At 43.4% G+C, this 27,222-nt stretch overlaps 1 protein-coding gene across 4 annotated transcripts in view; it reads left to right on the top strand.

Annotated features, from left to right (window-relative positions):
• Window positions 1-27,222, top strand: part of PTPRM (protein tyrosine phosphatase receptor type M) — a 760,161-nt gene that overhangs the window by 513,381 nt on the left and 219,558 nt on the right. For all 4 annotated transcript variants that reach the window (XM_059041256.2, XM_059041252.2, XM_059041253.2 and 1 more), the window contains one exon: window positions 12,569-12,701. In XM_059041256.2, the coding sequence (XP_058897239.1) occupies window positions 12,569-12,701 (133 nt within the window). The remainder of the gene's footprint in view (window positions 1-12,568; window positions 12,702-27,222) is intronic.

A 27,222-nucleotide genomic window follows, 5' to 3' on the forward strand; every position in this document is an offset into this window, starting at 1 on the left:
CAGGCCACTGCCCCTCCCAAGCTGGAGTGCTGACCCCGCCCTTCCTAGAGGTTCAAACTTGAACTTCCCAGAAAATGAATGGATTTCTTGATGCTAGGTAGGGTGTTATCTACACAAACAGCGCGTGGCTATTGGGGTCTCCAGGAGCACTGGAGCAAGAGAGGAGAGAGCAATGTGATTATTTTATTATATGTCAGGACCTGTGATGCATCTCCCACAGATGATATTTCCCACTTACCTGCCTTTGGGATATAAACAGCATCAGCAGGACCCAGCCTGTTCTCTTGCCACTGGCAACAACGGTGATGATGCTACTGATTGAAAAAACAACAACAACAACAAACAAACACTGCATTTTCAAAGACAGCTGCTTTATTTGAAGCAGTAATAGCCCAAAGCAGTGCCTAACCTAGTGTGCACTTCCCTGTAGCCCAGCGCACGCACGGAATAAAACGCCAGGCTTTCTTTTGTGGTCCTGGCCATTTGGGGGTTCGTTCGTTCCTTCCTCACTGTCCTTGGTTTAGATGTGGACACCTCTCTTTGTGTTTGTCCCTCAATTACATCAGTTCTCAAGGGAGCACGAGACGATGCACTTTAATAGAACCCTCTTGAGAGGGATGATAGATTATCTCATTGAGTACCTTTTTCAGACACTGGGTATGAAGTTGGAAAATATAGAGCGGTTTGTAAGGGAAGGAGAAGCAACATAAGTTTTCTTCAACATGTTGTTTTCATTCAGAAGAGTGAATAACTATCTCTGAGAAACAGTCTTTGAAAATCAGCCTGGCACCTGCCTGGGAATTAATAAACGGCATGTGTTCAGCACATCTATGAGAATCTCTGATGAGTTTTCCCATTTCCTCCAGTAAATATCCAAGCAATACATCACCCTAGCCATGTAATTGATGTTCAGTTTAATCTGTATAATGTACTTATTGGTATTGCTAATGATGCAGTTATTAATTATGGTTTATTATTAATTATAACAGTTTACTCAAGTTAGAGTTCTTGGTCAAAACACATTATCAGCATACCAATTTTTTTCTGGGAGTTTTGCCTAGGTGCTGTCCTTGCAGTGGTTTAATTTTGTTCTTTTTTACTCAAGATTATATCTAACTTCACAGTAAACGTGATAAGAAAAAACATTGTAGGGTATTACCAATTTGGTGGGTACTTCGTGTATGTCTTTGAATAATCTCTTTAGACATTGGCATATATTTATGTATAAATATGCATGTGCACACACATACCCACCCCACCACCAGAGTGATTTACATGTGTCTTTTAGCCAGTTTAAAGGCTTAATAAAGGGAATTTTCAGATTTCTACCTTATTTCTTCTCTGAGTAACAAGGAAGTTAGAAAATGCTTCTAAAGTAAGGTCATAGGAATGATATAACCATTTTATTAAATAAAATTACTCATAATAATTGTAATCATATTAGCATTATCTTAGAAGTTTCTCTGTTTTTTTTTTTTGCTTTCTAAAAAGTCCCAGACCATTGTAATTATTCTCCAGCAGAAATTTTGACTCATTTAAAGACTTCTAAAACAAATTCGACATATGATCATGAAGAATGGTCTACAGCTACCTAATCATTACAAGTATTGAGTTCATGACACTTTATTCTTGACAGATACTCATTTCCTGTCTCTCTGATATGTACCCAGTTAACTTTCTCATCATTGATGGATATATATCTCACTGTTTTGGTGCTGGAAATATAACATTTTGCCACTAGTATTTATTTCCATGCTCTTTCTTTCTAGTAATCTCAGTTTATCATTGATGAAAGTTTGGTCAGTAAATTTACTGGCAAAGACTTTTATCTGTCATCAACATACTGAGGAAAGCCTTCTGTGCCCTGGCTAATCTCCGGCTTGGTCCCTGGAGCCAAGGCTCAGATGGTCCTTCTTTCTCAGCATGTTGTCTTGATGGCCACGGAAGGTCATCCGAAGGCAGCCACAGACCCCACTCATCTTAGTAACCCCCTGCTAAATGCCAGGGATCGGTGGAGGAAGGACCACAAAATCGGACTTGTCTTTACGCTTCTACTTTTTCCTCTTTTTTCTTTCCTTTTATACCCATCACCCTATGTCTGAGAACTTTAATGCAAATGGAAAAAGAACAGGTCGGCTGTGAAGAGAGTACATGTGAGAAAGACAGAAAAATTAAAATGAGACTTATTGGGAGAGAGCATTGATTCATCATGAACTGTGGGCACGTAATAAGATGCTGGGCCGGGTCATGCGAGGGCCGAAAAGTAAAACCAGCTTTGTCCCAAGGAACGCATATTAGCATGTAATATAAAGGACTTACCAAAATAACTGAACTCAAGGTTGAAAATAGTCAAGAGGGGTGAAAAGAAGGTGCTATAGCAGTTCAGTAGGAGAGAGAATACTTCCTTCAAAAGCACAGAAACAGTGCTGGGCTAGGTGGCCTTTGAAGGACGGGTAGGATTGAACCTATGAAATGTGAATAGGAATGGGTCCATGGAGAAGGAAAGGCAGGACCAAAGGGGAAGTGTTGCATGTGGGGGGATGGGGAGACTGAGCATCTCCGTTTGGTTGGAACCCAGGAAGATGCAGGCAGGTAGAGAGAGAAGAGGCATAAAGTTAAGAAAGGGGCTGGGAGCCGGTTCATAGGAGGCCTGGCTGCCTTTTGTAATAAGCATTAGGAGGCTTTTGGGTTTTTTGTTTTGCTTTTTAAATGAAAGAATGGCATGATTAGGGCTCTTCTTTAGGAAGATCAGTATGGCTGGAGTGTCTAAGAGGCCGGCTGGGATGTCTCCTTAAGAGTCAAGAGCAAAATCCAGAAGAGAAATAAACCAGGTCCATGGCAGTGGGAAAGGAGATGAAGAAAGTATAGCGTTTTTTGAATTTTTAGACATTGGGCAGGGAGGTAAACTGACCTAATGTCAGGTAACTCTTCTCAACCTGAGGATAGAGTAAATAAGTCTCCTTCGTAATATATTTCTTTTTTATGTGCTGAGGGTCAAAATTTCCTTTCTGGACAATCAAATTCATTTCCTTGCTCGGGATTTTATTAAGTGCATGCTACATTCTAGGCACCAAGGATACAGAGAGGGAAAAGGGGCAGCTTTTCTCTGCAGGAACATGGACTCCTGCCTTTGTTTAAGCCTATACATTCAAAAACATTCTACTCACGTACACAGATGTCACATGGTCAACGTTGTCTTTTAAAACTCCCCCTCTGGGGCTTCCCTGGTGGCGCAGTGGATAAAAGTGCACCTGCCAATGCAGGGGACACGGATTCGAGCCCTGGTCCGGGAGGATCCCACGTGCCGCGGAGCAGCTAAGCCCGTGCGTGTGCCACAGCTACTGAGCCCGCGAGCCACAACTACAGAAGCCTGTGTTCCTAGAGCCCGTGCTCTGCAACAAGAGAAGCCACTGCAATGAGAAGCCTGTGCACCGCAACGAAGAGTAGCCCCCGCTCGTCGCAACCAGAGAAAAACCCGCGCGCAACAACGAAGACCCAACCAAAAATAAAATAAATAAGCCAAAAATAAAAATAAATAAATTTACTTTAAAAAAAAAAAAGGGCTTCCCTGGTGGCGCAGTGGTTGAGAGTCCGCCTGCCGATGCAGGGGACATGGGTTCGTGCCCCGGTCCGGGAAGATCCCACATGCCGCAGAGCGGCTGGGCCCGTGAGCCATGGCCGCTGAGCCTGCGCGTCCGGAGCCTGTGCTCCACAAAGGGAGAGGCCACAACAGTGAGAGACCCGCGTACCGAAAAAAAAAAAAACAGAAAACTTCTGTGTTTTACGACTTTCATTCAGGAAAGACTTATCAGGTGACCACTAGGTTACAGACATCAGGTTAACACTTACAAGTCACAAGTGGGTGAGAAATACTTACTCTTGGGAAGCTCCAGACCAGCCGTGGCACCTGCTGGTCTGTCCTTGGTTAGATGAGTGCCCTTTGCCTTTTATCACAGTCCTTCTTCTCTACCCTGCCGATCATGTGTGTTTCTTTTATTTGATTCCCTTTCAGCCTTGACCAGCACACTGTGCGCTGGAAGGATCGCATGCATGTCACTCCTCTGGTCCAATTCAGAACCACAGTGATCCAGCCTCCCTTGTCTGGACTTAGGCCTGGGGCGTCCTTAGCCCTCATCTATTTGTCTTATTTTTCTTGCAGGATTTTAACTTCCTTATGGCATTGTTCTTCACTTTGATTTATCTTCACTCTTTTGATAGGCTCTTCTCTTTACAACTGGTCATGATGATTTAAGCTGGACTCTTGTCCTCCAGAATGTCAGCCGTAACCACCCGAGTGATTACTGTGTTCCTGGGGGAAGTGGAGATGCAGTGAATCCCGTGGGCTTCAGGGTCACACGGGGATCCCGAGCGTAGCGCCCACCCCCCCATCCCCACTGTCACGTCCCTTCTCACTGGCTTGAGACAAGCTCCTCTTCCTGACTGCTTCTGCGGCCTCGGTTTCCCCATTTGTAAAATGGCATTGATTATACCTCATGGTGTGATGTTAAATGAAGGTTACGTAAGATACCTGGCCCACAAAGTAGGTCTTCATGAAGATCAGCCTTCTACCTTTCCATCTAATTTAGTAGCACCTGGGCAGTTGATCCGTGTACTTTAAATTTCTTTACAATTAAGAACACTTTCCAATGGGTGATCCTATAACCAGGGTTTGATTCCACCAGTTTTGCCTTTTCATTGTGTCAAAGGATCTTTTAAAATAGTGCAATGAAGGACATTGGCTAAATGATAAAGTAAGATATTAATATACTAGGAGGTATTTTATAAACAACCACCCAATTAAGTATTTTTCCCATTTTGCCATAGTCTGTGAAAACCTTCCTCAAAGATATTTAGGACCAATGGTTCTCCGGTTGGATTTTTCCTCATGTCCTGTAGAGCATTACCTAGGGCGGAACATACAGATTCCTGGGTCTGACCTCAGACCTTCCCTCGGGAGTCCCTGGAGAGCCCAGCCATCTGCATATTCAAAAGCTCTTGGAATGATTCTTGAAGTCTCTGTAATTAGAGAACTTCTGTTCTAAAATATATTGAACAGAATGATACAACTAATGTAAGCCTTATTTCTTAAATAACTCCATTGTTTGAGGAAAATTATATGCTTAGTAAATGAGAGTCAGGGGATGATGTGACCCCACTTTCTGCTGAGACCCCAGGAATCCTCAGTACGTCTCTAAGGGTCACTTTTTGTGTGTGTGGCTCATTGGCGTATAAAAAGACATGTCACACGTCTGCAGGCAGTTTGCTATACCCTGTACACTTTTTGAACCTCAGAAATACGGATTTTTCTAGCAAGCACGTAGAATTTATTAGGTGCACTTACTTTTTGATAAGAGAGTGAATGACCAATTTCAAGCAGCAGAAAAAGCTGCAAGGGTCTTTTGCAAACCGTTACCGCTTTGTGCAGGATGCTGTGTGATCCTTTCTCCCACATAAATGATTTTTAAGAGCTAAACATAAGCATGACCCAAGACACAAAGTATGGAAAAAATGTCAGGGACAGTTGATTTTTATTTTAATGCCTTCAGAGTTTAGTTTCAAACAAACTGTTGGAAATGTCCACTCTTAACTGGTAACATCCTCAATATCACCCACTCACATTTCCTTTATTGATTTTTCAGTTCATATGAAAGGTGAACACAGTTGATGCCTTCTTATTGACAAGCTGTTCACTCATTTTATTACTTGATGGTGATTTGAGAAATGCAGATGGAAAAAATAAAGCCGTTTCATCAGACCAGTAACGGCACTAATAATTCTCTGGAAACTTCCAGAAAGTAACTTATAAGGGTTTGATCATCTTACCCACAGGCTGTAGGCCCCATCAATAAATGAGAGCAGTAACTGTCATGAAATTAGAACAAAAATTTAAAAGTAGATTAATTTTTTAGAGATGGTATATATCAAACAATCTAGCATCTCAGTTTTATATGAAAAATTATGTTTCTGATTATTAGTTGTATGTCATACATGCCCTGCATGCCCTACAGTGGAAATGAGGTACAAAGGAAGAATGATAAATTTAAAAGCATAATCAGGTTACAAATAATACATAAAGTGTGAACGGAGATTATTCCAGGAGTACTGACTGACTTTACATTCCCAGAAGGAGAAATAATGATGTACAATTTAAATGAAAAATCTTGGAGATGTTTCGTGATTATATATAATGTTAAGGTACAGCTGGAAAAACCAAACAGATGGCAAGGAATTCTGATTTTCTGAGCAGCAAGACATGAAAGAACTGACAATAATCTTTAAGACCAGGGTGTTGCTATTTTTAAGAAAAAGAAAAGACCTCTGCAAAAGGTGAAAAATAACTATGAAAATTATTTGAAATAGATTCTCTGTTCCATAAAGTCATAAAAATGCTAGTCCAAAGTGGCTGAGGCTTCCCCGATGGATATTTTAGAATATCTTTGGGGACCAGTGCTCTTTGAAACACACTCGGAGAAACAATATTCATACATGTTTCCACAGCTTCCATTTTGTTTTTTCTCATAAGGTTTCTCAACCTCCTGTTTCTCTTTTCAGCAACTTCCCATGGTTGCTGTCCCCCGACTCTTTTCTCTCTTTCCACCCTCAAATACCAGAAGCGGAATTTTGGTGTTTGATTTTGCATGTTCGGAGAATGAAGTATTTTGTTGTTTGAATTCAGTGCAAACGTTGAACCCAAACACCAGTTCCCCCATCAGGAAGCGGGCCAGGTATTTCCATGCGTGGCACCGACATCCCCCCAGTGCCCGGTGCTCTTAGACCGGAGGGCACTATGTGTGGCCAGTGGGGTGCCCTCCGTGAGTCCCTGCATCCTTGTAGTTCCCATAACCCACTTGGACCAGACATTGGAGGCTGCTGGCCTGGGTGAGGCAGTAGCCTTCATTGCTCTCCAAAGGGAATGTCCTTCTTTCCTCCAGTTGGGTTTTGAAGTTCACCCGTGGCACCTCTCGTGGCCTCTTGCATCGGGCACGGAAAGCTGAGGTGTCACTCGTCTTGCTCATCTCGAGTCCCCTGCAGAGCCTCTTTACAGGACCTGGAGCAAAAAAGGAGCTGTTTATTTGAAGACTGTGAGAACCAAGATCGGCCGCATCACAGGGATGGGCATAGTATGGCTCGGGCAAGCGTCCATTCCCTGCGTCCGTCCCAGGGATGCTCCCGCCTCTGATGGGCTCACTATCAGTGTCCATCCCATCTGTTCACTGGGATGGAACTCGGAGCAGAGCTCCTCTCTGCCTTTTCTCCTCCTTCTCCTCCCCTTCCTCATCTAGTTGTGAGGAGGGAGGAGGGGGCCCAGCTCTGTGCTCCTGGATAAACCTGCAACCCCACCTAACCCGCACATGTCCGTCACCGTCTGCCTTGAGATCATCAGGATTCATCTCATGAGGCCCTTTCTCTCAAGGAGCCCGGGTGTCCACCTCCCCCTTCTTCCCCTAGACCTTCGCCCCCTTACCTCTCTGTACAACTCTCTCCAGGCCCATCCCTTCCGGCCCCTTCAAGGTCACTGCCCCAGCAGCCATCTCCTTTCCCTCCTGTGTCATCAACTTTTTCCTCTCTCGGGGACGGTACGCATCACCGTTCAAAATGCCCTAATTTCTTGCATCTTAAGGAAGAGAACTTCCCTGGATCCCCACACACCTCCCTGGCTCCGTGGTGATGCTCCCTCTCTGCCTGTATCACACTGACCTCCTCCTTCTCCTCGCCGATTTCCCTCCTCCGCCCTCCCTCAATCCGCCATTCCTTTTTGTCTCCATTCCTGGTCCCTCCTCGTGACGCACCCTCTCTCTTCACCTCCCAGGTGCCCTCCTGAGTCTCATGGCTTTAAAGACCACCATTTTGCTGGCAACCCCCCGATGTTCACCCCAAGTCTAGACCTCTCCGCTTCATGCCCCGCAGCCTACTTGAGATCCCCTTTGGGTGTCCAGTATCTCAAAACTAACTTGTCCAAAACCAAATTCCTGATTTCCCCACCTACCCTTCCACACCTGCCCCTCCAAGTCCTCTGCATCCCAGGACATGGCAACCCCATCTTTCTAGTCACTCCTGCCGGAAACCTGGATGTTGTATCAACACACCCTCCATCCAGTTCATGGACAAATACTGGTGGCTGGACCGTCAAAATAGATCTCAAGTGTGACCATGTCTCACAACCTCCACTGCCATCTTATTCCAGACCATCCTAATCTCTTGTGCGGATTATCGCAATAGCCTCGTAACTGACATACCTGTTTTCACTCTTGACCCCCAATGGTCTGTTCTAAACACTGCCACCAGTGACCCTGGTGGTCCTGCGTGATCCTGTTGAAAGCTAAGCCAGGTCACATTCCTCCTCCACTCCGAATCCCCCCGTGGCTCCCATCTAGTGCAGAGGAAAAGCAAAGTCCTTCCAGGATCTCTTGAGGTGCCCCCAAATCTGTCATTGTGCCCCCCACTTTCCCTGGCATAGCCACTCCAGTCACACCTCAGTGTTTCACAGTCTCGTCTTGTAGCTTTAAACTTTTTCTTCCCACTGTCCTCCCTGGGCGTCAGCATATCTCACACTCCTTCCTCTTTCTGGTCTCTGCTCACATGTTATTTCTCAGTATTTCTTCTCTGATAGCCCGTGTCGGAGCTCAGCGGCAACCGCCCTGCCCTGCCATCCCCACCCAACATGGGTTTCTCTGTAACACGAGCACCGATTGACAACCTGCACAGTATCGTTTACCTCTGGGTCTGGGTCCCACAGGGATCTAATTTCCACAAGGAGAGAGGCTTTTGTTTTACCCATGTGCTCACTGCTGTGTTTCTAGAACAGCTCACGGCACATCGTTGGATGTGCAATAAACTCTTGATGTATAAATGGATAACATTACTGATTTCCCCCACGGTCAAGGGCAGCCAGCCCTAGTCACCATCGTGCAGAGGTTCTGGGTAGCCACGCCCCCCTCCCTTCCCTCTAGAAAGGCTTTCCATTTGCTCAGGAGAGGAAGACCTGGCCCTGGGGGCTCAGCCACCCCAGGCAGAGGTGATGCCTCCGTGTCCTTCTGGGCTGGTGTCCGTGGGTCTTCAGGGGAAATTTATGCAGCCTGTTCAGTGGTCAGAACTGGGCCCAGACCCTCGAGCCAGTGGCTGAGTACATCCAGTTCTCAGCCTAAGAGCTGCTGTTACTGAATTTAATGTCCAACACTGGACCAAGATGGACTGTTTCCTGCCAAGTTGAAAACCAGCCAAACACTGCATTGGCTAATCGCTCCCTTTCTTTTGAGAGTTTTCACGTTAGATATTATATCTGAAACCTTAAATAACACAGGTTCACTGGAATACCATCCTATTTAAAAAAAAAACTTTTTTTGGTCATCGAAACAAAACAACACACCCAGAGCTGTCACTGGCAGTCAGCAGCGTGGGCATCTGTGGAGATGATGTTCATTCTCCTTCCCCCTGAAATATTTAGCTTATTTATCATTTTAATGAATACGTCCAAGCCTAGATAATGCCCACTGTGAAATGCATACATTTGAATTTATTCTCTTTGAAAGGAGCTACATGTGCAGTAACCTCTAAGCAGGATGCACAGTAGAAGAGAATAAAAACACCTTTCCATGAAGAATTAGAATTTATACCAAGAAAAAAAGAATAGAAGTTTATACCATTAGAAACCCAGCAAGAATATAACAATCCGGGGGAAATATTATAACAACTCTTTTGCCAAGCAGTTTGTAAATTACACTTCTTACGGTCATAGATCTGGGTAAAGGGGGAAAAAGCAAACTATCAGTTGCGACCACATTCTGTCACAAATTATCCTCTGTCTGAGGCTGACTGACAGCTCAAAAGCACATGTTTCTGAAGCAAGAAATGGGGAGAGAAGAGCATCCTGTGGGGGAAGGACAGAAGGATGTCCATCTCAGGCCAGGATGGAGGGCAGAGCTCATGGAGAAGGCAGCGATGGTGTGTCCCTGAGGGAACCTGCAGTGAATGACACACCTTCGCGAGATTTTCCCGGGGTCGTGACTCATTTCAGCCCAACTTGTGTCTCCCCAGAGTAGTCCTAAACCCAGACACCTGAACCAGCCCCTTCACCCAGGCCCCACCACGGTGAGCTGGTGGCCGTACCTTTCAGGCAAAGGGAGGGTCGTGCACGGACCTGCAGGGCAGCCCTCCTCGCGTTTTATCAGTTGCTCCCCCATTTTGCATGATTGCTGCCATGGTTACCTTGCAACTGTGTCCCACAGAGATTGAACATTCCATTTTCTTGACCTGCAACGTGAAATGAGTTAAAAGTAGGTGCTAAAGAATGATGATCCTGACCTTCGCTGGCTGCATAGCAGTGTGCTTGCCTGCTCCCTGCAGGGAATGAGGGGGCCGCAGGGCTGATCTCTTTCCCTGACCCAAGGATGGGTAGGGTCACTCCTCACTTCTCACAGAGCTTAGGAAAAAGGCTGAAGCACAACGTAACTAGTCGTTTGGGTAACAGAAGCAAACGTGTGACCATTAAACAGGATGCTCTTCTCTCATGGAGTGTTTACAATGTATGAGTTGAATCCTTGTAATTTTTTAAATTTAAATTTTTAAGCCGAATCCAGTTTTTTCTAAATAATTTCTTCCCTGAGTGTTGTATTTACTGGAATAACCTAGTTACAAAAAACTTAGAGAATCATTTATTTAGAAATATATCTGGAGCACTTGCATTCTATCCCTAGTGAGGTAAATGGAATGGTCCCCAATATGCCAGCATTTGGAAGAATAAAACCAATTAGATTTTATTTTTTTAAGTTAAGTTTTCAAATTGGGTAAAAAAAAAAAAATCAGAATTGAAAACCATTGGACTTTTTGTCAGCTTTGTGAATTTGAAATATGTTATTTTTCCATGAATGGCTTTTTTCACCTTTTATTCATCTTTTAAAACATACACAATGTATCTTTAAATTTTTCTTAGCAGTTTATTCAAAGTAACAATATCCTCCAAACCTACCACTTGGCTGTATGTTCCAGTGGCCTATTGTAGTGGTATACTTCAGATGTTATTACAATAAAAAACCGTAAATATTTTCAGGGCTCATTTGGACAACCGTTGAGGGATATTCTTTCAAACAAAATAGCAGGACATCCTCCTGAAGTGGTCAGAAATAAAAATGGCCTGTAAAGAGTCATTATATCCGGAAGGGTTTGTATTTAATAAGGTGTGATTTTTCACATCACCACTGCTCTCCTTGCAACCGTCGCTTTGATTGGAAAGTACACGTGGGGTGGAAACTCAGGTGATCGTGGCCCTCCGTCTCCTGCCTTGTGTTTCTCCCCTGATCTTGACCAGCTCCATCTGTCTGATGGCCACGGCCATGTTCAGGGTGCAGAGTCTCATATAAAATCTTAATATGAATAACTTTTGAAAGAAACATTTATATGTTCCAGTGGAAAGTTACAGCTTGACAGCCTGCTTCTCTGCGATGACACATCTTAGACTAAGCCCCACCTGGAGTGCACAGGAGAGAGTGATGGTTAAGTTTTTCAAGAACGAAACCCAGTGGAAGAGTAGAAAGGGCTGGTACGATAGTCAGTGTTGATTTCATTTTTACTAACAAAAGCAAGAAGACAATTCTAACATGAGAAATTTGGACATAAAATTCCTACTTTCCCAATGACCTGTCTCCCTAGGGAGGGGACGTGATGGCTCAGATGCCAAAGACTGTCGTGTTCTGATTAAAAAGGGAGATGCCCTTCAAAAGTGGATTCTGTTTAGTGAATTGAACATTTCAGTCCTAATATTTTTCATCCTGAACTCATTTAGCAGAGGAAATGGATATTTCTTCAGACACAGATTTGACATTCCATCACATTATACTGTAAACAGGACAGATAGTGTTTTGAAAATGGGAAAGCAGGAGAGCTAAGACAGTGGCCACTGGAAGGCCCTGGTTATCTCATTTAAACAGATATGAAATGTGGGTGCCAGTAGTGTGATCATCGGCCGCTTCCCACTTTGTGAATAAATTGCTTAGAAGGAGTCTTTTGCCTACCAGATGTGACCTAGATTTAGATTTTCAAAGGCAGGGGGGAGAAAAATCTCTATTGTGTTAAAAAAACAATTGCTGGTAAAATGCACAGTAAGTGAGCTTATCTCTCTTCTCCAGGTGTTTGGGCTAATATTGTTATGGAATTACTGCTTCATTTATGAAAAATAATTGGGGGAAATGTTCCAGCAAATCAACTTTGGATAAAGGCTGAGGATGTCTATTGTGTCGGTAGCAAGTTTCTAAAAGGCAGAGAGATCAAGGAGCCCATGGAGATAATAAAAATATTTTAAAAACTGTATTTGAGAAGAGTCTCTTATAAAAGGGTCAGGCGTGGGTGTGCTTTCCAACTTGTGCTGGGGTTTAGTGAAATAGGGAAGAACAATGCGAACAATTACATTCCTTTGAGCGCCTGTGAAAGCCGTTGAAAAAAATCAAAGCTCGTCTGTCTGCTAGCTCTGATAAGTCTTATGACTCTGTTAAATGCAGCAAAATTTTAAAAAGCTAACATTTTTATTCTCCCTTACCCACCGTGTCTTCTTTCTCGTTCCCCCCCCCCCCTTCAGGAGCCGCCACCCCAAAACCAGTCCCAGAACCCGAGAAACAAACAGACCACACAGTCAAGATCGCAGGAGTCATCGCTGGCATCTTGCTGTTCGTGATTATATTTCTTGGAGTCGTGTTGGTCATGAAGAAAAGGTGAGCTCCAGGCCATTGCCACCCATATGCTTCTGGCCCGCTGTTTGCCCAGAGGCTTCTTGTGTGTGAAAATATTCAGTTACTCATTTGGCTTTGATGACCAAGATACATGTGTGGCTCTGGTTGTTCCTATTTTGCATCATAAAGCATTCAAGGTTATGGGACAAAATTGAGAGTACGTAGCTATGATTTTGTGTAAATGTGCAGCTTCTCATGCCGAGTCAACATAAGGATCATGTGTCTTCCCACAAGTTGGTACATAAAACTTGGCAGAATCAGTAAAATCATTTATTCACCAGGAAATGTTTAGTATTTACTAGCAACAGACTAGGTCTTGAGGATATGAGAAAAAAGACTTTTCCGTCTCATTATATTGAAGATTATGGCGATGACAGAATTTACTGGGCCCATGTTATATGCAGGCACCATGTTAATATCCCATGAGAAAGGGACTTTCAGAAAGCAGCTGGACAGCAACGCAGGGCCTAGACACATAAGGACGAGAGTGGTAACATGTTGGATGTTATAAGGTTGCCCTGTTTGGCCAGGGGTGGTCAGAGGAGGAGAAAACAGATATGGCGATAATAAGCAATCTTCACCTCTATTACGTGAAAAATAGGCAGTGTCTTTTGTCTTGTGGAAATGAGTGAAAACTTGCTTAATAATACAATGTTCAGTTTATACAGAAATGATCAACAAAATATAGACAGCAAGAAGTGAAAAGACAGGCTGTCCCTTTTTTATGTAGTTTAAAAACAATTATAAGCAACAGGGTCCTATGTCTAGCACAGGGAACTGTATTCAATATCCTGTGATAAACCATAATGGAAAAGAATATGAGAAAGAATATGTATGTATATGTATAATTGAATCACTGTGCTGTACACCTGAAACTAGCACAACATTGTACATCAACATCTTCAAGTCAAAGAAAAGATTTTTTAAAATTACGGAGTGTGAGTAAGGTTACGGATGATAGGAGGTGAGGACAGAGGGGTCGGCAAAACCAGGTCTTGGGGGTCTTGTCCGGTCATCTAAGGAGCTGGACCTGCTCGTAAAATCCACTGGTGGCATTTAAGCAGGTAGTAATGGGATGTGCTTTTGCTCTTAGAAAGATCACTCTGATGCTAGGGTTGAGGCCAGCAAGGAGAGAAAAAGGCTGGAGTTAGGAAGACCAGCAACTTCAGAAACGTAAGGAGCTACGTCGTAGTAGCCGTTTGGAGGCCGATCTGAGGGAGATGGAGCAAAATAGAAAGAACCTCATTGCTGCCATGGCAGTTGGTGGGGGTATCGCCACTCCCCAAATGTGGAATGTGTAGGAGGTGGGACATGTGGGGTGTGAAGACGGGGAGCTCAGCTCTGCACTTTTTAAGTTCACTCGTCCTGTAACGTGGAGTAGACATGACCACTGGGCAGTCAGATGTGCAGGTGTGGACCAGGAAGAGTACTTTCCACAGTCAGCGTCATCCATCCACATACGTCCGGCTGAAGCTGGGGCTGGGACAAGGGCACTTAGAGCTACCGTCGGGTCAGAAGGAGGTCGGGGATGAAGGTAAACCCTTGGGTCACAGCGATATTTAAGGGTGGAGTTAATATCCAAATGTGTATACATACATATACATCTTTCCTTGCCTCTCCCTTCATTTTCTGGTAACTGGTCTAGTTAGGCCTTAGGACAAACAGCTGCTCTGTGCCAGCTCATATGTGACTAATTGGTCCCCATCATTTCACCTCCTCCTCCCCACTTGTCATCCATCCTCTCTTCCTTTCTCTTTGCTCACACATCGTTTAATTTCTCTCCATTTTTAAAATCTTTTTTCTTGTGTTAAGAACTTTCATGATCTACTCTCTTAGCAACTTTCACATATACAGCACTATAGTGTGGTGTATATATAGTGTTACTAGTATAGTGATATTAACTATAGTCTCTGAGCTGTACATCCCATCCCCAGGACTTGTTTATCTTATAACTGGGAGCCTCCTCCTCCTTTTTCATTTCTCATCTCTCTAGCTTTCTTTTCTATACCCTTCTCTGCTTCTCTAGCTGTCAGTCTCTTTATTTCTTTCTCCCTTCACATCTCTGTCTTTTTCCTTCCTTCTTCTTCTCCGTCATCTCTCATACACTTTTTCCTGGATGTGCTTTTTCTCTCCCCACCTTGGTGTTTATGTAGAAAGCTTAGCTGTAGTACCAGTGGTTGGTACTTCTTCTTCTTCTTTTTTTTTTTTTTAAATATGATCCAGTATAAATTCTAAGCGGCACTAGGCCCTTGTATGCCTGGATATTCAAACTAAACATTTTGGAGAGTTGATTTTTAGTTGTGGGAATGTGTTGGATTTTTGTGTCATCTGGCAAGTTCTCTGTGAGGAATAGCCTGAAACTACAAATCCAGTTGCCCTCGTGACCTTAGCTAAATGGTAATTCATCCTCCAAGGGTCTGTTTCTGCAGGATTAATTCATTATTCTACCTTGGACTCTCAGGCAGTCATGGAGGTTGTGTTATAAATTATGCATTTGAAGAAACTGCCCATGGTAACATATGGCCTTGATACAACTTTAGACTAAATTCCAATAACTCATATCAAATTTACATGATTATTTACTAGATAATAACCTTAAAAGGGTTATTTTCACAGCATGTGCCACTTGTGTATTTGCTTTTTCTGAAATATAGAATATGCTCCCTTGTAAGGCAAATTTGCCAGTATACTATGCCTTTAAGTATAAAACTTGTAAGATTTTGACCTGAACAGTCATGTGGTCCAAACTGTCCTATTTAATAGAAATTCCACAAACTTCTAATTGTTCAGGGTTTTCTCCCAAAATTTGAGTCTAAATTTTAAAAGTTGTAGTTTTAAACAGAACCGTTAAAATACGATAGTAATCATGAATAAGTGGCTGGAGAGTTATTGACACGTAACAAGCTACAGTGTTTGGTTAGCAACAGGGAGCTTAGATTTGGAATTCCTAGACCTGTGTTTTAACTAATTTTGTGATTCTGACCTTCTCCGGGCCTTAGTTCCTTCATCTTTAAATTTAGCAAATTGCACTCCCCGATCTCTGAAGTCCCCCCAAACTGTCTGGTTTTCTGTTACACAGCAGCCGGTGGTGACACGACTATGCAGTTGCTGTCCTGCAAGTGCAGTGGGGGCTCCTTACTCTCTCTCATGCTGTAAACATACACAGTTGCTTCTCCAAAGCTTGCTTGGTGCAGCAGATTCAGGTCTCCGTGTGTTGGCGGGTGAGGGGTTCATCTTTTAGCCACGCGTTTCCCATTGTCACACAGGAGGCACTCAGTTAAAAGGTGAGCAGTGGGGAGATGTAATGAGAGAAGGAGGGCGGACAGGAAAGAGCTGGCTTTCAGTCTAGTGCTAGACATGTTTGTTTGTTCGAGCCTGTGCTAATCAAACTTGCAGGCCCACTGCTGCCCGGGCTAGACTCTGGGTCGCCAATGCAAGCACATGCCATTGGGTCATAAGGACATCCTGGGCCCAAGAGAAAGAGTGGGTGAAGCAAATGCATCAGTACTTCTGGAAATACAATTGGAAGTCTGTCCTGCTGGGGAAAAGTCAGTAGTGACCGTCTGGCTGGGTCAGCATGTCAGGCCACGTGGGCCTGAGCTCTTTGGAGGAGGGACAGCAAATTTCACCGGGAGACATTGCCAGTTATTAGCTTAACTAAGATCGTGTGGGCTTCTGAAGGCTCAGCCTTCTCTAAAAATTAGCTGCTGGAATAGAACCTGTAAAATCTGTTCAACTCATACTAACTCATGGAATCCTTTCACACCTAGGCCATAATGACTGAAAACTGAGATGACCTTCAGTTTTATTTGGCTATAATGTTTTAACAAACCTATCACAAATTAGACTAGTTGTTACCTGTTTGTGAATATTCATACATTCGAGCCTTGCCTCGACTAATACAGTACAAAACCTGCTTTTCCTTAAAACCTTTTACAAAACCTTTCCATGTATTTTTATCTTATTCTTTAAGAAAGCAATTTCTTATTACTTTCCCCTTCCCAGAAGTATGTGTTCTTCTGAGGGTGCAGTGTTTTGATGCAGCAAATGTTAAGAAAGGGTGTTGAGATGAATAGCTATGAAATAGAAGTTTCATGCAGAGTCCCATGACAACACACTCTCAAAATTAATACAAAATAAGTTGAGTCGCAGATACTTAGTTTTTATCACTTTCATCCCTGTATAATTAAATTTATTTGTATAATTGAAAATGCCTGCATTTTCAACATTTTTCATAAGGAATAATTTATCTCAATAACATGTTTGACAGAATTTAGTATACAAGCACCATCTATTTTACCCTGATTAATTATATTTACTATTGTTTCTAAAATTGCCATAGATCTTTTAGAAATTTGAGAACATTTGTATCAATTACAGTAATATTTCTGTCTCGGTCATTGTGGTAAATAGAAATTACAGAAGTTGTGACTAAATAGAAATCATTAAAGAGATACACATTCTTGCTCAAAATAGCAAATGTTAGTTATTCTACTTCATGAACACCTGTTATAGGTAAATGTGACTGTTTTCATCCTCTGGCACCATACCTCTGTCTCCTTCCCATAAAGCATTTTAACAGATGTACATTTTGCCAAAGCAGCCTCTATCATTAAATATTTAACACCTTTCTGTTATATTTTAAAAACATTGGAACTACCAAGATAAAAAAAGTTCAGTAACATAGGAAGAGTATCTGAAAACATGAAACAAAAACGATGAGGGGAAAAAGTCTGATGAAAGCCCTCTTTTCAAAGAGACGCCTACAACATGTGAGTTGAGGTTAAGTCGACATTAACTATAGTTCCCCCACTAGAGCTGGTGACACTTGACATAGGAAAATTTTTTCCACTACAGTTAAGTGTGAGTTACATGTGAAAAATGTCTGAAGTCTGGATGCTTTATTTGAAGTCCTATTTCAAAATCACATTTTCTGAAAGTGCATTGAGAAAGTCACATCTAGACATGTCTTTTTGGTTATTTAGAATATGTGTACTTGATATGTAGCCATGTAAATAGTAATCAGTTGCTGAGACTTTTCTACTCTAGCACATGCTTTTGGCATATGTGAAACAGGGTACATGTGTTCACAGATAGGTCCAGAAATACCCACTTGATCAATCAATTTGCTAGTGTCCTTCAGTTTCCTAGATGATAACTGAGTGGGCTCCTTGTTCAGCGGTAAATTAAATTGACCTTTTTAAGGGCTCTTCTAACCTGGACTTCATATGGTTACTCTAATAGCTGTCATATTCTGACTATTTCTGGACTCAGTCTAATGGTCTATTTAACTGTGTTCTATTGGGGGCTCTTTGGGCCCTCTTTATAAAGAAGATTTTAAAAGGAAGGTGGGGAACGTAGGCACCATTTTTTTTAGTTTATAGGAGGAGGGTGTCAGAGAATGATAAGGGCAGCCAACAGGCTTTAGAATCTCACAGACCTGTGTTCACACCCCGGCTCCTACCTGGTGGCAGCATAGATTTAGGGAAGTCACTTAACCTCTCTGAACTCAGTCTGCAAATGTGAAACGTGACGATGATGATGTTAATGTGTACGGGGGAAGTATGAAAATCAAGTATGGACATAGCTGGTGCTTGATAAATGATAGCCCAGAAGTTCGGAAAGCTGTTCAAGGTCACGTGGGTATACGCGGCTGAGCCTGGGGTCCATCCAGGAGTGTCTGAGTGTTACCACCCCACTGGTCACAGCAGTAAAGCTCAGAGGTGCCTCTCGCTCTGTAAGCCTCAACTGTTCTTGGTAACCAGTAGCTGGAAACACCAAATAGTCGTCGGCTTGTTGCTGTTTACTCTTGCTGGAAGTCTACAGATATTTCAAACTGCCAGCCTGTTTTAGTCTCCTTTTTGAGCTATCACCGGAGAATAGCTACATGAAAGCTTTTTCCTCTTCCTCCTTTACCAGAAGCGTTTTGTAAATCCTTTCGAATACATGTGTTCCATGGCATTCTTGGAGCCGGTGGTTTACTTCTGATAATTCGCAGCAGTGAGAATGCTGTCTGCTCTTCTGGTTTAGAGAGTGAGAGAACTTTGTTGAGTTTTATAGTAAGCCTTCAGCAAGCGAGCTTCTCTCCTTCCTCCTCAGGGACAAAGCCTAGATTCCGGGGGCTGTGGAGTGGGCAGCGGCCCCTGGAGACAGAGGCTGACACGGGGTCTGCTGAGCTGTGCGACCCTGGCACGTGGCTGGCTTTCCGCCCCCCAGCTTCCCCAGTAAAATGCCCCGAAGGTATCGTAATAGGACTTTCCCATGAGTGTTAGGAGAAGGAAATGAGTTACGACCATTACAGTGCTGGCCCCGATGAATATTAACTACTTTATCAGTACGCATGCTCTGCTGCTTTGCCTGTGAGCTGTGGCTGAGGCTAGTCTCGGGTCCATTGCCCACCTTAAAGGCTTTGTTGCCACCCTCAGAGGCCAGCCGGGACCAGGAGCTGATTCTCCTTTGGAGGCGTCCGCCTCTCCATGCGGAGTCCACGTGGAGAGCATGGGTCTTAGTTGTGAAGGTGGCTGGGGGCACAGCCCCCAGGAGTAGGACAGCTCACAGCCCCCGCAGCTTGAAGCCAGGCCTGGGCAGGGATGCTAGAGCTGAAAGCGCAAAGGAAACGCTCTTGGGCCAAACTGGCCCAGCGGGATTCCTTGTGCAGAGGCCCCTGTTCCATCTGAGGGTTTTACTTCCTACACAGAAGGAAGCCAAGTGCTGGGGCACCGACACCACCTCCCTCACAGACTTCCCGCTAAGCCCCAAGTTCATCTGAGTAAGCATGGCCTTGGCACTCAGCGCAGATTCTTCGGGTACCCGAACCTGTCAGACCCAGACCCGGGCTGGGGCCGGTGGTCTGCCTCCCAGGTCAGAACAGAGGACAGCGTCAGTCTTTCCCAGGTCCTTAAGAGCATCCTGCATCTATAGGGACTCCTCGAGCCTGCTCTAGCACCTCTCGAGAGGTGTGGACCCTCTTGCCCCGTGACCAGACCTGAGCTTCACACACTGAGCTGGGCTCTCTCCAGCCATCTCAGGGCACAGCTGTCCTACTGATTCCTATTGGAATGACCTGTAACTTTCCAATACAGCTCGTTTGTATCCTGTATCCATTAGCACAGCTTATTAAAACGTGTTCTTTCACTGTATCATCCCTCTGAAGTTCAAGTCTAACGGTACCTATAAGGGGTTCAGAGGGGGTTACATATTTACCACTGAGATTGATTGTTCTCCGTGGTTGCTGTCCCCAGATGCTGTGTTGATGTCCCCAGCTCTGTCCCAGGCAGGCTCTTCATGTTGTAGAAGGTGTCTGTCTTATTCATGTTGACATGACCTCACGTTCTAGTTTGTGGGTAGGAAATACCCAGGGCATGAAAACTGAGGATGTTTTACTTAGGATGATTGTTTAAACCTGTCGTCTTGGTCAGTGAATCCGAGAATTCAAACTTAATATTATCACTTGTTCAGTTCTTTCTGGTTTTGTATTAATGAGTAAAACAGTAATGAAAAATATGTAGACTACAGAAAAAATATATATGTTAAAAAAAAAAAAGTAGGCCAATATCTAACCTGACTTCTTTGGGCAAAATTCATGGTCCCTCTTCTTCTAACATAAATCTAAATTTCTTTTTAACAAGGAAAGGAGTTATATCTGGAATCTTTAACTTAGGTTCATTTATAGAAAGTTACATAAAATTAATTTTCAAAGAAGATAAAGAGGAGCTACTGTGTTAGTAGAGGAATGCTATTTTCTTTTCTTTTTTTTTTTTTGGCATATCTCAGCATTGTAAGATGTGATGCCGTGTTAAATAATATATTGACTAATAGGAAAGGCATGTTTTTGCCCAGTGTCCCCACAGACCGTGCCTTTCAAAGGGCATAATGCTTCACTGGAAGGAGTTTTTGTTCTTATTTTCATGTATACCGTTTTACTGTTGGCACTGCTGTGATGGAACGCGAGTAAAGCTATTTTTATGGGTTTTACAGCAACAAGTAAAAATTGACTCATTTATTAAATCCAGCATCCTTCTATTTGTTTGTAAAAACAACACAAAACCAAAAATTGGCAAAAATGTAGCCCAGGTTACCCTATCTATGAATGGCCTATTTTCTCTCTCCTGCACACGCAGGCATGAACACAGCTTTCTAAAGTTAATTATGTTCCTGAGATGACTTGAAGCACCAGTAGCCTGATAGCAGAATTCCAGGGTGGACCTGGGGTGTGTTTCTTCCCTGACTCACCTCATCTCAGCGCTCAGGCTGCACCCTCCATGCATTCAGTCTCCTGAATTATTCGGGTACCATCTGCCTCTTCTGTTAGATTCTAACATGTTACAGGCTGTGATGTGATCCTTTCTAATTATCTCTGACACCCCAGCACAGTCTTTGCCTCTAGTATATACATGTATACATGGAGTATATTTAGTAATTAAAGACAAAAAGCACTCCTTTCATGCAAGCCCTTCAGTGCCATCCTGGACTTTGAATCGCTTTGGCTTTTTATTATTAGGGATATATAAGTTTTATAATATAAGATGCTTTATTAATTTTTCTGTACTGTAGGTTTTCTGGTGGACAGATTCCCTCTTTTGAATAGTATGATTTTTAAAGGTCTGAATAACAATTATTTAAGTTTTTTATTTGATATATTAAAATCATTTAAATGAATAGGAATATATTTAAATTCAGATCTGCCTTAATTAAAAGAAAAATGGGCTCATCTCTATCACTTACTTAAATGATCACTTATTTCCAAACCACCTTTGAAACAGTTTTTATAATAGTGTACTGCCTTGCATATTTTTCACAAGCAACATCAATCAAGATAGAGATTATGATATTCAAAAAAAGAATAAGCGCCTCAGGATGAAGTTTTCTCTATACAATGAGCATCTGCCCTAAATAAATTAAAATATCCAGCTTTTCAGGTCTTCATTTCAGTGGGTTCACAATGGAAATGCTCAGACTTACGTCTTAGTAATTCATGTGGGTCTTCTCATCGCCAGCCCTTCAGCTGCTAATAGCGCCCCCACTGCATCGCTGCACAGAATTGTTCCTCCAAGTGTGCTTGATGAGAATTTATGGTAAACATTGGCTCACTGGCCTTATGTCAGAAGGAAAACATAAATGGAAACAAAATCAGGAAAAAGCCATTTCCTGAACAGCTCAATGTAAGTGTGGAGTTATCCGGAGCTCTCAAAATGTCCTTCATTCTTTTCCCTGATTTATCTAAAAGCCTGGATTGTGGGTTTGGAGTCAGAAGTCAGTTATGGAAGAATTGGCCGCTCTGCAAAGCAGACTGCTGCCTAATTCCTAGGAATGGTTCTTACCTTTACTAAACGGGAAGGAGGAAAATCTCAGAAATACATTAAGATGGTGGGAACAAAGTGAGACATAGCATTAACTGAAACTCTTCACTCGGTGGCTGTCATCTGGGAGTGGTATTGTCCCCTTAGGGGACACTGGACATGAATGAGGGTGTCTGCATGGAGAATGGCTGAATTGTATACATCTGTCAGCTGTATAGTTTCATGGTTACAATTGTCAGGTTTTTCTTTTATAATTTATCCAGGTAAGGTTGACTCAGAGTTCTGGTCTTAAAGTCACAGGAGGTCTAGATTAAGGTCTCAATCAGAACTGCCTACAAGGAGGCCCAGGAGGGCTGACCCGGGGGGGCCTGGTGAAGAGCGTGTCTGGAGAAGGTTGGGCTGCTCAGGCCCGTTAGGTGTGCCACTATGTCACAGATGTTACTGTCCCCTCCCACCCCTGGGGAAGTGAGAAATCTGGATTTCTTTTGTTAAATCTTCCAAATTTTTTTAACACTGGCAACTCACCATTTTTTAATGCTTTGTTGGCCAGATAAAATGGGCATCCAGTTGCCAATTGGTGATTCCTAATTCTACTTTAAGATAAACCAAGCAGGAGACATGAAAATAACCCCATTTTAAAATTCACTTACACGTTTCTGGCTATAGATGATGCTTATGCCAGAAAATGGCAATAGACTCTTTACTTGCCCATGTCTTCAGTACCTGAGATGCCCTCAAGTCGATGAATAAATGGTTCCTACTTGGAAATACACGAAATTTAAGCTCCATTTATCTTGTCCGTGATGCCGACAGGTGGTTTGGATTGTGTGCCTCCAGTTTATGACAAGAGCCTGTCCCATCTTTCCGCACTCAGAATTGCTGTTGACTTCTGTATCGCTCTGTAATCCAGGTTGGGAAACTTCGGAATCTAGAGGAGCCTCAGATTGTAACATCTGTTAGAGTGCTTTCACTCAGAAGATTAACATCACATTTATTAAATTCTATTTCTGTTCTAATCATCTTCCTGGTCTTTCAGAACAGTTTCCCTAGCATGAGAGAGCCCTAGGCTGCCCCTGAAGTTGAATCCGGCCTCTGTACACAACACCGAATTAAATCTTGGAGACAGAGCTTGGGGTGAAGTAGAAAAGAAGAGCTTTATTGCTTTGCCAGGCAAAGGGGGCCACAGCAGGCTAGTGCCCTCAAAACTGTGTGTTACAGCTTGGAAGGGGTAGTGAGGAGTTTTATAGTAATGGTTCAAAGAGGACATGGTCAGCTCATGGACATGCTCCTGATTGGTTAGTGGGGGGATAGGAGTCAGCATCATCAACCTTCTGGTTCCAACCGGTTTGGGGTCTAGTGCTTGTGGACAGTACACCGTTAAGTTCTCCCACCTGGTGGGGGTTTCAGTATCTGCAAAACAGCTCAGAGATATTGTGTATCCCTTGCTGGAACCAGGACCCTGCCCCAAGGCTACACTATTGTTTCCTGACTGCTCCTCCCTTGTCTCTGCATCCCCTCCCTTCCCTGATTAGCACCTGTTTGAACTGCCCCTTGGAACTCAAGGAAGGTCATGGGGGCTGAATAAAGCCTATTTCCTATAATCAAGAAATGGGGAACACAGAAAGGCTTTTGTGGCCTGGAGCTCCACGGGGTCCTGTTCGGTTTCACTCCTGACCATGCTTATCATGGTGGATGGGGTCTCGGGAGGGAAGCCAGCCCCCATCAGCCAGGCCCTCCTTCCTAAGGCGGCCTCCTGATGGACTGTGCCCAGCTGACCAAGTCAGAGCCCGGGGTGCTATGGGTTCTCCCACTGCATGGCCCAGCCGAGGTAAGAGAGCCCGAAAACCTGGGGATCCTGTGAGAACAGGCTCCCTGCTAGCACCGTGTGGCTGTTGATTTCGTTACGCTGAGTTTGAGAAGCAGTAGAACTTACGTGTCTGCCATCATCTGAGAATAAAACGGTAGCGTATTTCCCTGTATACCCTTTACCTCCCACCCCAATACACATACATCTTTACGGCCTGCCTTTAAGAAGGAGAATCCAAATTTAAATAATCTCCGGTGCCCTGAAGTTTTGGAGCTGTGCCAGTGTCCAATCCAAGACCCCACTTGGTCCTGACATCAGACTGCAGTTATGAGACTCTTGTGCTGCCTTTGGCTGCGGCAAATCCTGGAGCCTTCACAGCACATCCAGAGACCTGACCCCGCAGCCCCACCCCCTCTGTTCAGCGGGCATCTAGCACTTTCCAAGGAGCCCCCAGGAGCCTCAGAGCCACTCCACGGCCATGCCACACTCACTCTGGGGCCAGGAACACCCACTTGCATTCCCTGGCAGGAAATTGCTCAAGGCCTGAGCTCTACGGCCTTCACTTCCAGAGCAATTTAATTTCCTGCTGCCCTAATTGCTGTGCTGGTGCCTGGACTTAAATGGCCCATCCATTTGGATCTCCAAACAGCCTCTGGCTCACCCAGAAACTCCTCCCTAAGTTCTAAAATGGGCGATTTTTTAAACCTGGAACTTTGGTGTGCCAGCCTGATTGTGTAAACCTTGTGTAACTTTAGATCAAGTCTGGTTTATTGAACGCCCCTCACGTGGTGACATGCCCATCCTTGTGGCAGTGTGAGGTCCAGGCTCTGTCTGTCACCCCACCCTGAGCCCCTGCCATCCATGGCTGATACCCAGGTTGGTAGTGATAAGTCGCCAGGGAAGCCTTCCAAGCACAGAGCTGCTGACAGTATTTTAACAAAGGAAAGCAACATAAATAAATGGTTCATTCTTATTCTGCATACAGTTTTACTTTTATGATCTACACTGATATAAAGAACAACAATGACAACAAAATTTAACTGAAGTTGTAAGTCACGGAGTTAGAATGATGGTTCACTATATGAACAGAGAAGCTGACTCTAGGAAGAGAGTGGTTGATTAATGAGCTTTGTTAACAAGTTCACAGTTTCAAAGTTCAAAATTATAGACCTGATGACGTACAGCGCAACACTCTTCACTGATGTTCAGGTCCTTTTCCTAACACAGAGCATCAGAGGGCATCACCAATAATTATTTTAATACTGTGTGTTCTATGACTTATAAAATCTTGGATTCTTAAAATATATTTTAATTACTATCCTGACCAGTGCATTAGCCTCAGTGTTTTTTAGTTTAAGCTGAGGGCACTCAGCAATCGTTTCTCTTTCACTGTGACACTGCTAATTTTAATGATAATATGTGAAGAACCTACAACAATTAAGCTGGAGCTCTAAACAAATAACAAATCCTGTTAAGCTAAGGAAAAGGAAATAGCCATAATGACAGATCCATAAGCTAAGAATAAACTAAGTAGATTATAGAAAGACAAATTAAAGTAGATTTTTGGATACTAAATTATTGTTGATTATGATAGCTTGAGGGGCTCCCTGGAAGAGAATGGATTAGCCCACAAGTCTCTCCCAAGTTAATTTTGTGATTTGGCAAAACACAACCTGTGAAACTTATTTCTCTGGCCACATGCAGTCCCTTTTTAAGTATGCATGAAATGAGAAGCATACTGAACCGGGACCCAGAGATGCAGCCCTACTGTTTTTATTGACAAAAATGTCTTTCTACATATATACCACAAAGAATTGAAAGCAGGGACTTGAACAGGTATTTATACACCCACATTCATAGCAGCATTATTCACAATAACCAAAAGGTGGAAACAATCCAAATGTCCGTCAACAGATGAATGGAGAAACAAAATCTGGTGTGTCCATGCAATGGAATAGTATTCGGCCTTAAAAAAGGAAGGACCTTCTGGCACCTGCTACAACACAGATAAACCTTGAGGCCATTTGCTAAGTGAAGTAAGCCAAACACAAAATCACAAGTATTATATGATTCTACTTATGTGAGCTACCTAAGGTAGTCAAATTCATAGATACACAAGTAAAATAATGGTGAGCAGGAGCTGGGGAGAGGAAAGAATGAGGATAGTGTGTAATGGGTGCACGTGTTTCAGTGTAGGACGACGAAAAAGTTCTAGAAATGGATGGTGGTGACGGTTGCCCACAATGTGAATGTACTTGTTGATGAAAATTTAATTAACTATCAAGTTAAGAAGATAAAAGGGAATTTTATTCGAGCCAAACTGAGGATTATAACCCGGGAAGCAGATTCTCAGAAAGCTCTGAGAACTGTTCCACCTGTTAGAAGTCAAAGGCACAGTCATATACATTTTTGAGACAAAGGATCATCCATCAAAATGACATACTGATATTTTACACAAAGTTCACCAAGGATACATAGTCCAGGTGGGCACATACAAAGTGAGCAGCAAGTCACCGTGACCCCCTACGGAGCTGGGAAAGCACACGATTCTTTTAAGTTCCATTTGCTACCATCAGAAGAAAGAATAAAAAATTGATATTTACTGTTGAGCAGGTCTTCCCATCTTTGAGGAGCTCTGATTAATGTGTATGACAGATGTACATTGCACATTAGGGAGGGAGAAGGCGCAAACAAGCACAGAGAGAGAATTTTATGTTTAATTTTTTCTTGTCTTGCCTTAAAATATAAATTTTATTTCATCATACTTAATGCCACTGAGCTCTACACTTAAAAATGGTTGTTAGTAAATTCTGTGTTATGTATATTTCACCACAGTTTTTTTAATGGTTTAATACTGGTAGACAAAGGATGTTTAGACAGGTTTTGAAGTACTGCCCTCACCATTCTAACCAGCAGTCAGCCCCAGAGCACTAGGCCAGCCTTGGTACGGGGGGCTGGGTGTATGATGGAGCGCCTGCCTTTTGAACTCTCAGGCCTGGGCTGCTGGGAGGGCTGCTTTGCCAAGCTCACAGCAGGAAAAAACTGATGCAATTGTGCGTGTTTACCTGGGGTTAGGAAACCCCAGAAAGACATCCAGCCACATTCAGAGCACGCAGCCCGGAGTATTCCTGCATCGTTACTGACAATGTTGAAAGCAAGGAAAACAAATTGCCTCCAAAAAGCACCTCCTGAATTGTAACCTTAATACCGCCGAAAGCCAAGCAGGACGGCCGTCAACCTGGAACCAGCTGGAACACATGTGCCCAGATTCCTGGGGAGGCCCAGGGTGTTTCAGTCATAAATGAAGGAAACAATGTGCCCTTTGCCTTATTTTAAGCCACCAGAGAGTGGAATGTGGGTAGTGCTGGCAGAGGCTCTCAACAGCTGTCAGTTTTTT

Source organism: Kogia breviceps, chromosome 15, assembly GCF_026419965.1.
Source record: "Kogia breviceps isolate mKogBre1 chromosome 15, mKogBre1 haplotype 1, whole genome shotgun sequence".
Taxonomy (NCBI): Eukaryota; Metazoa; Chordata; class Mammalia; order Artiodactyla; family Physeteridae; genus Kogia; species Kogia breviceps.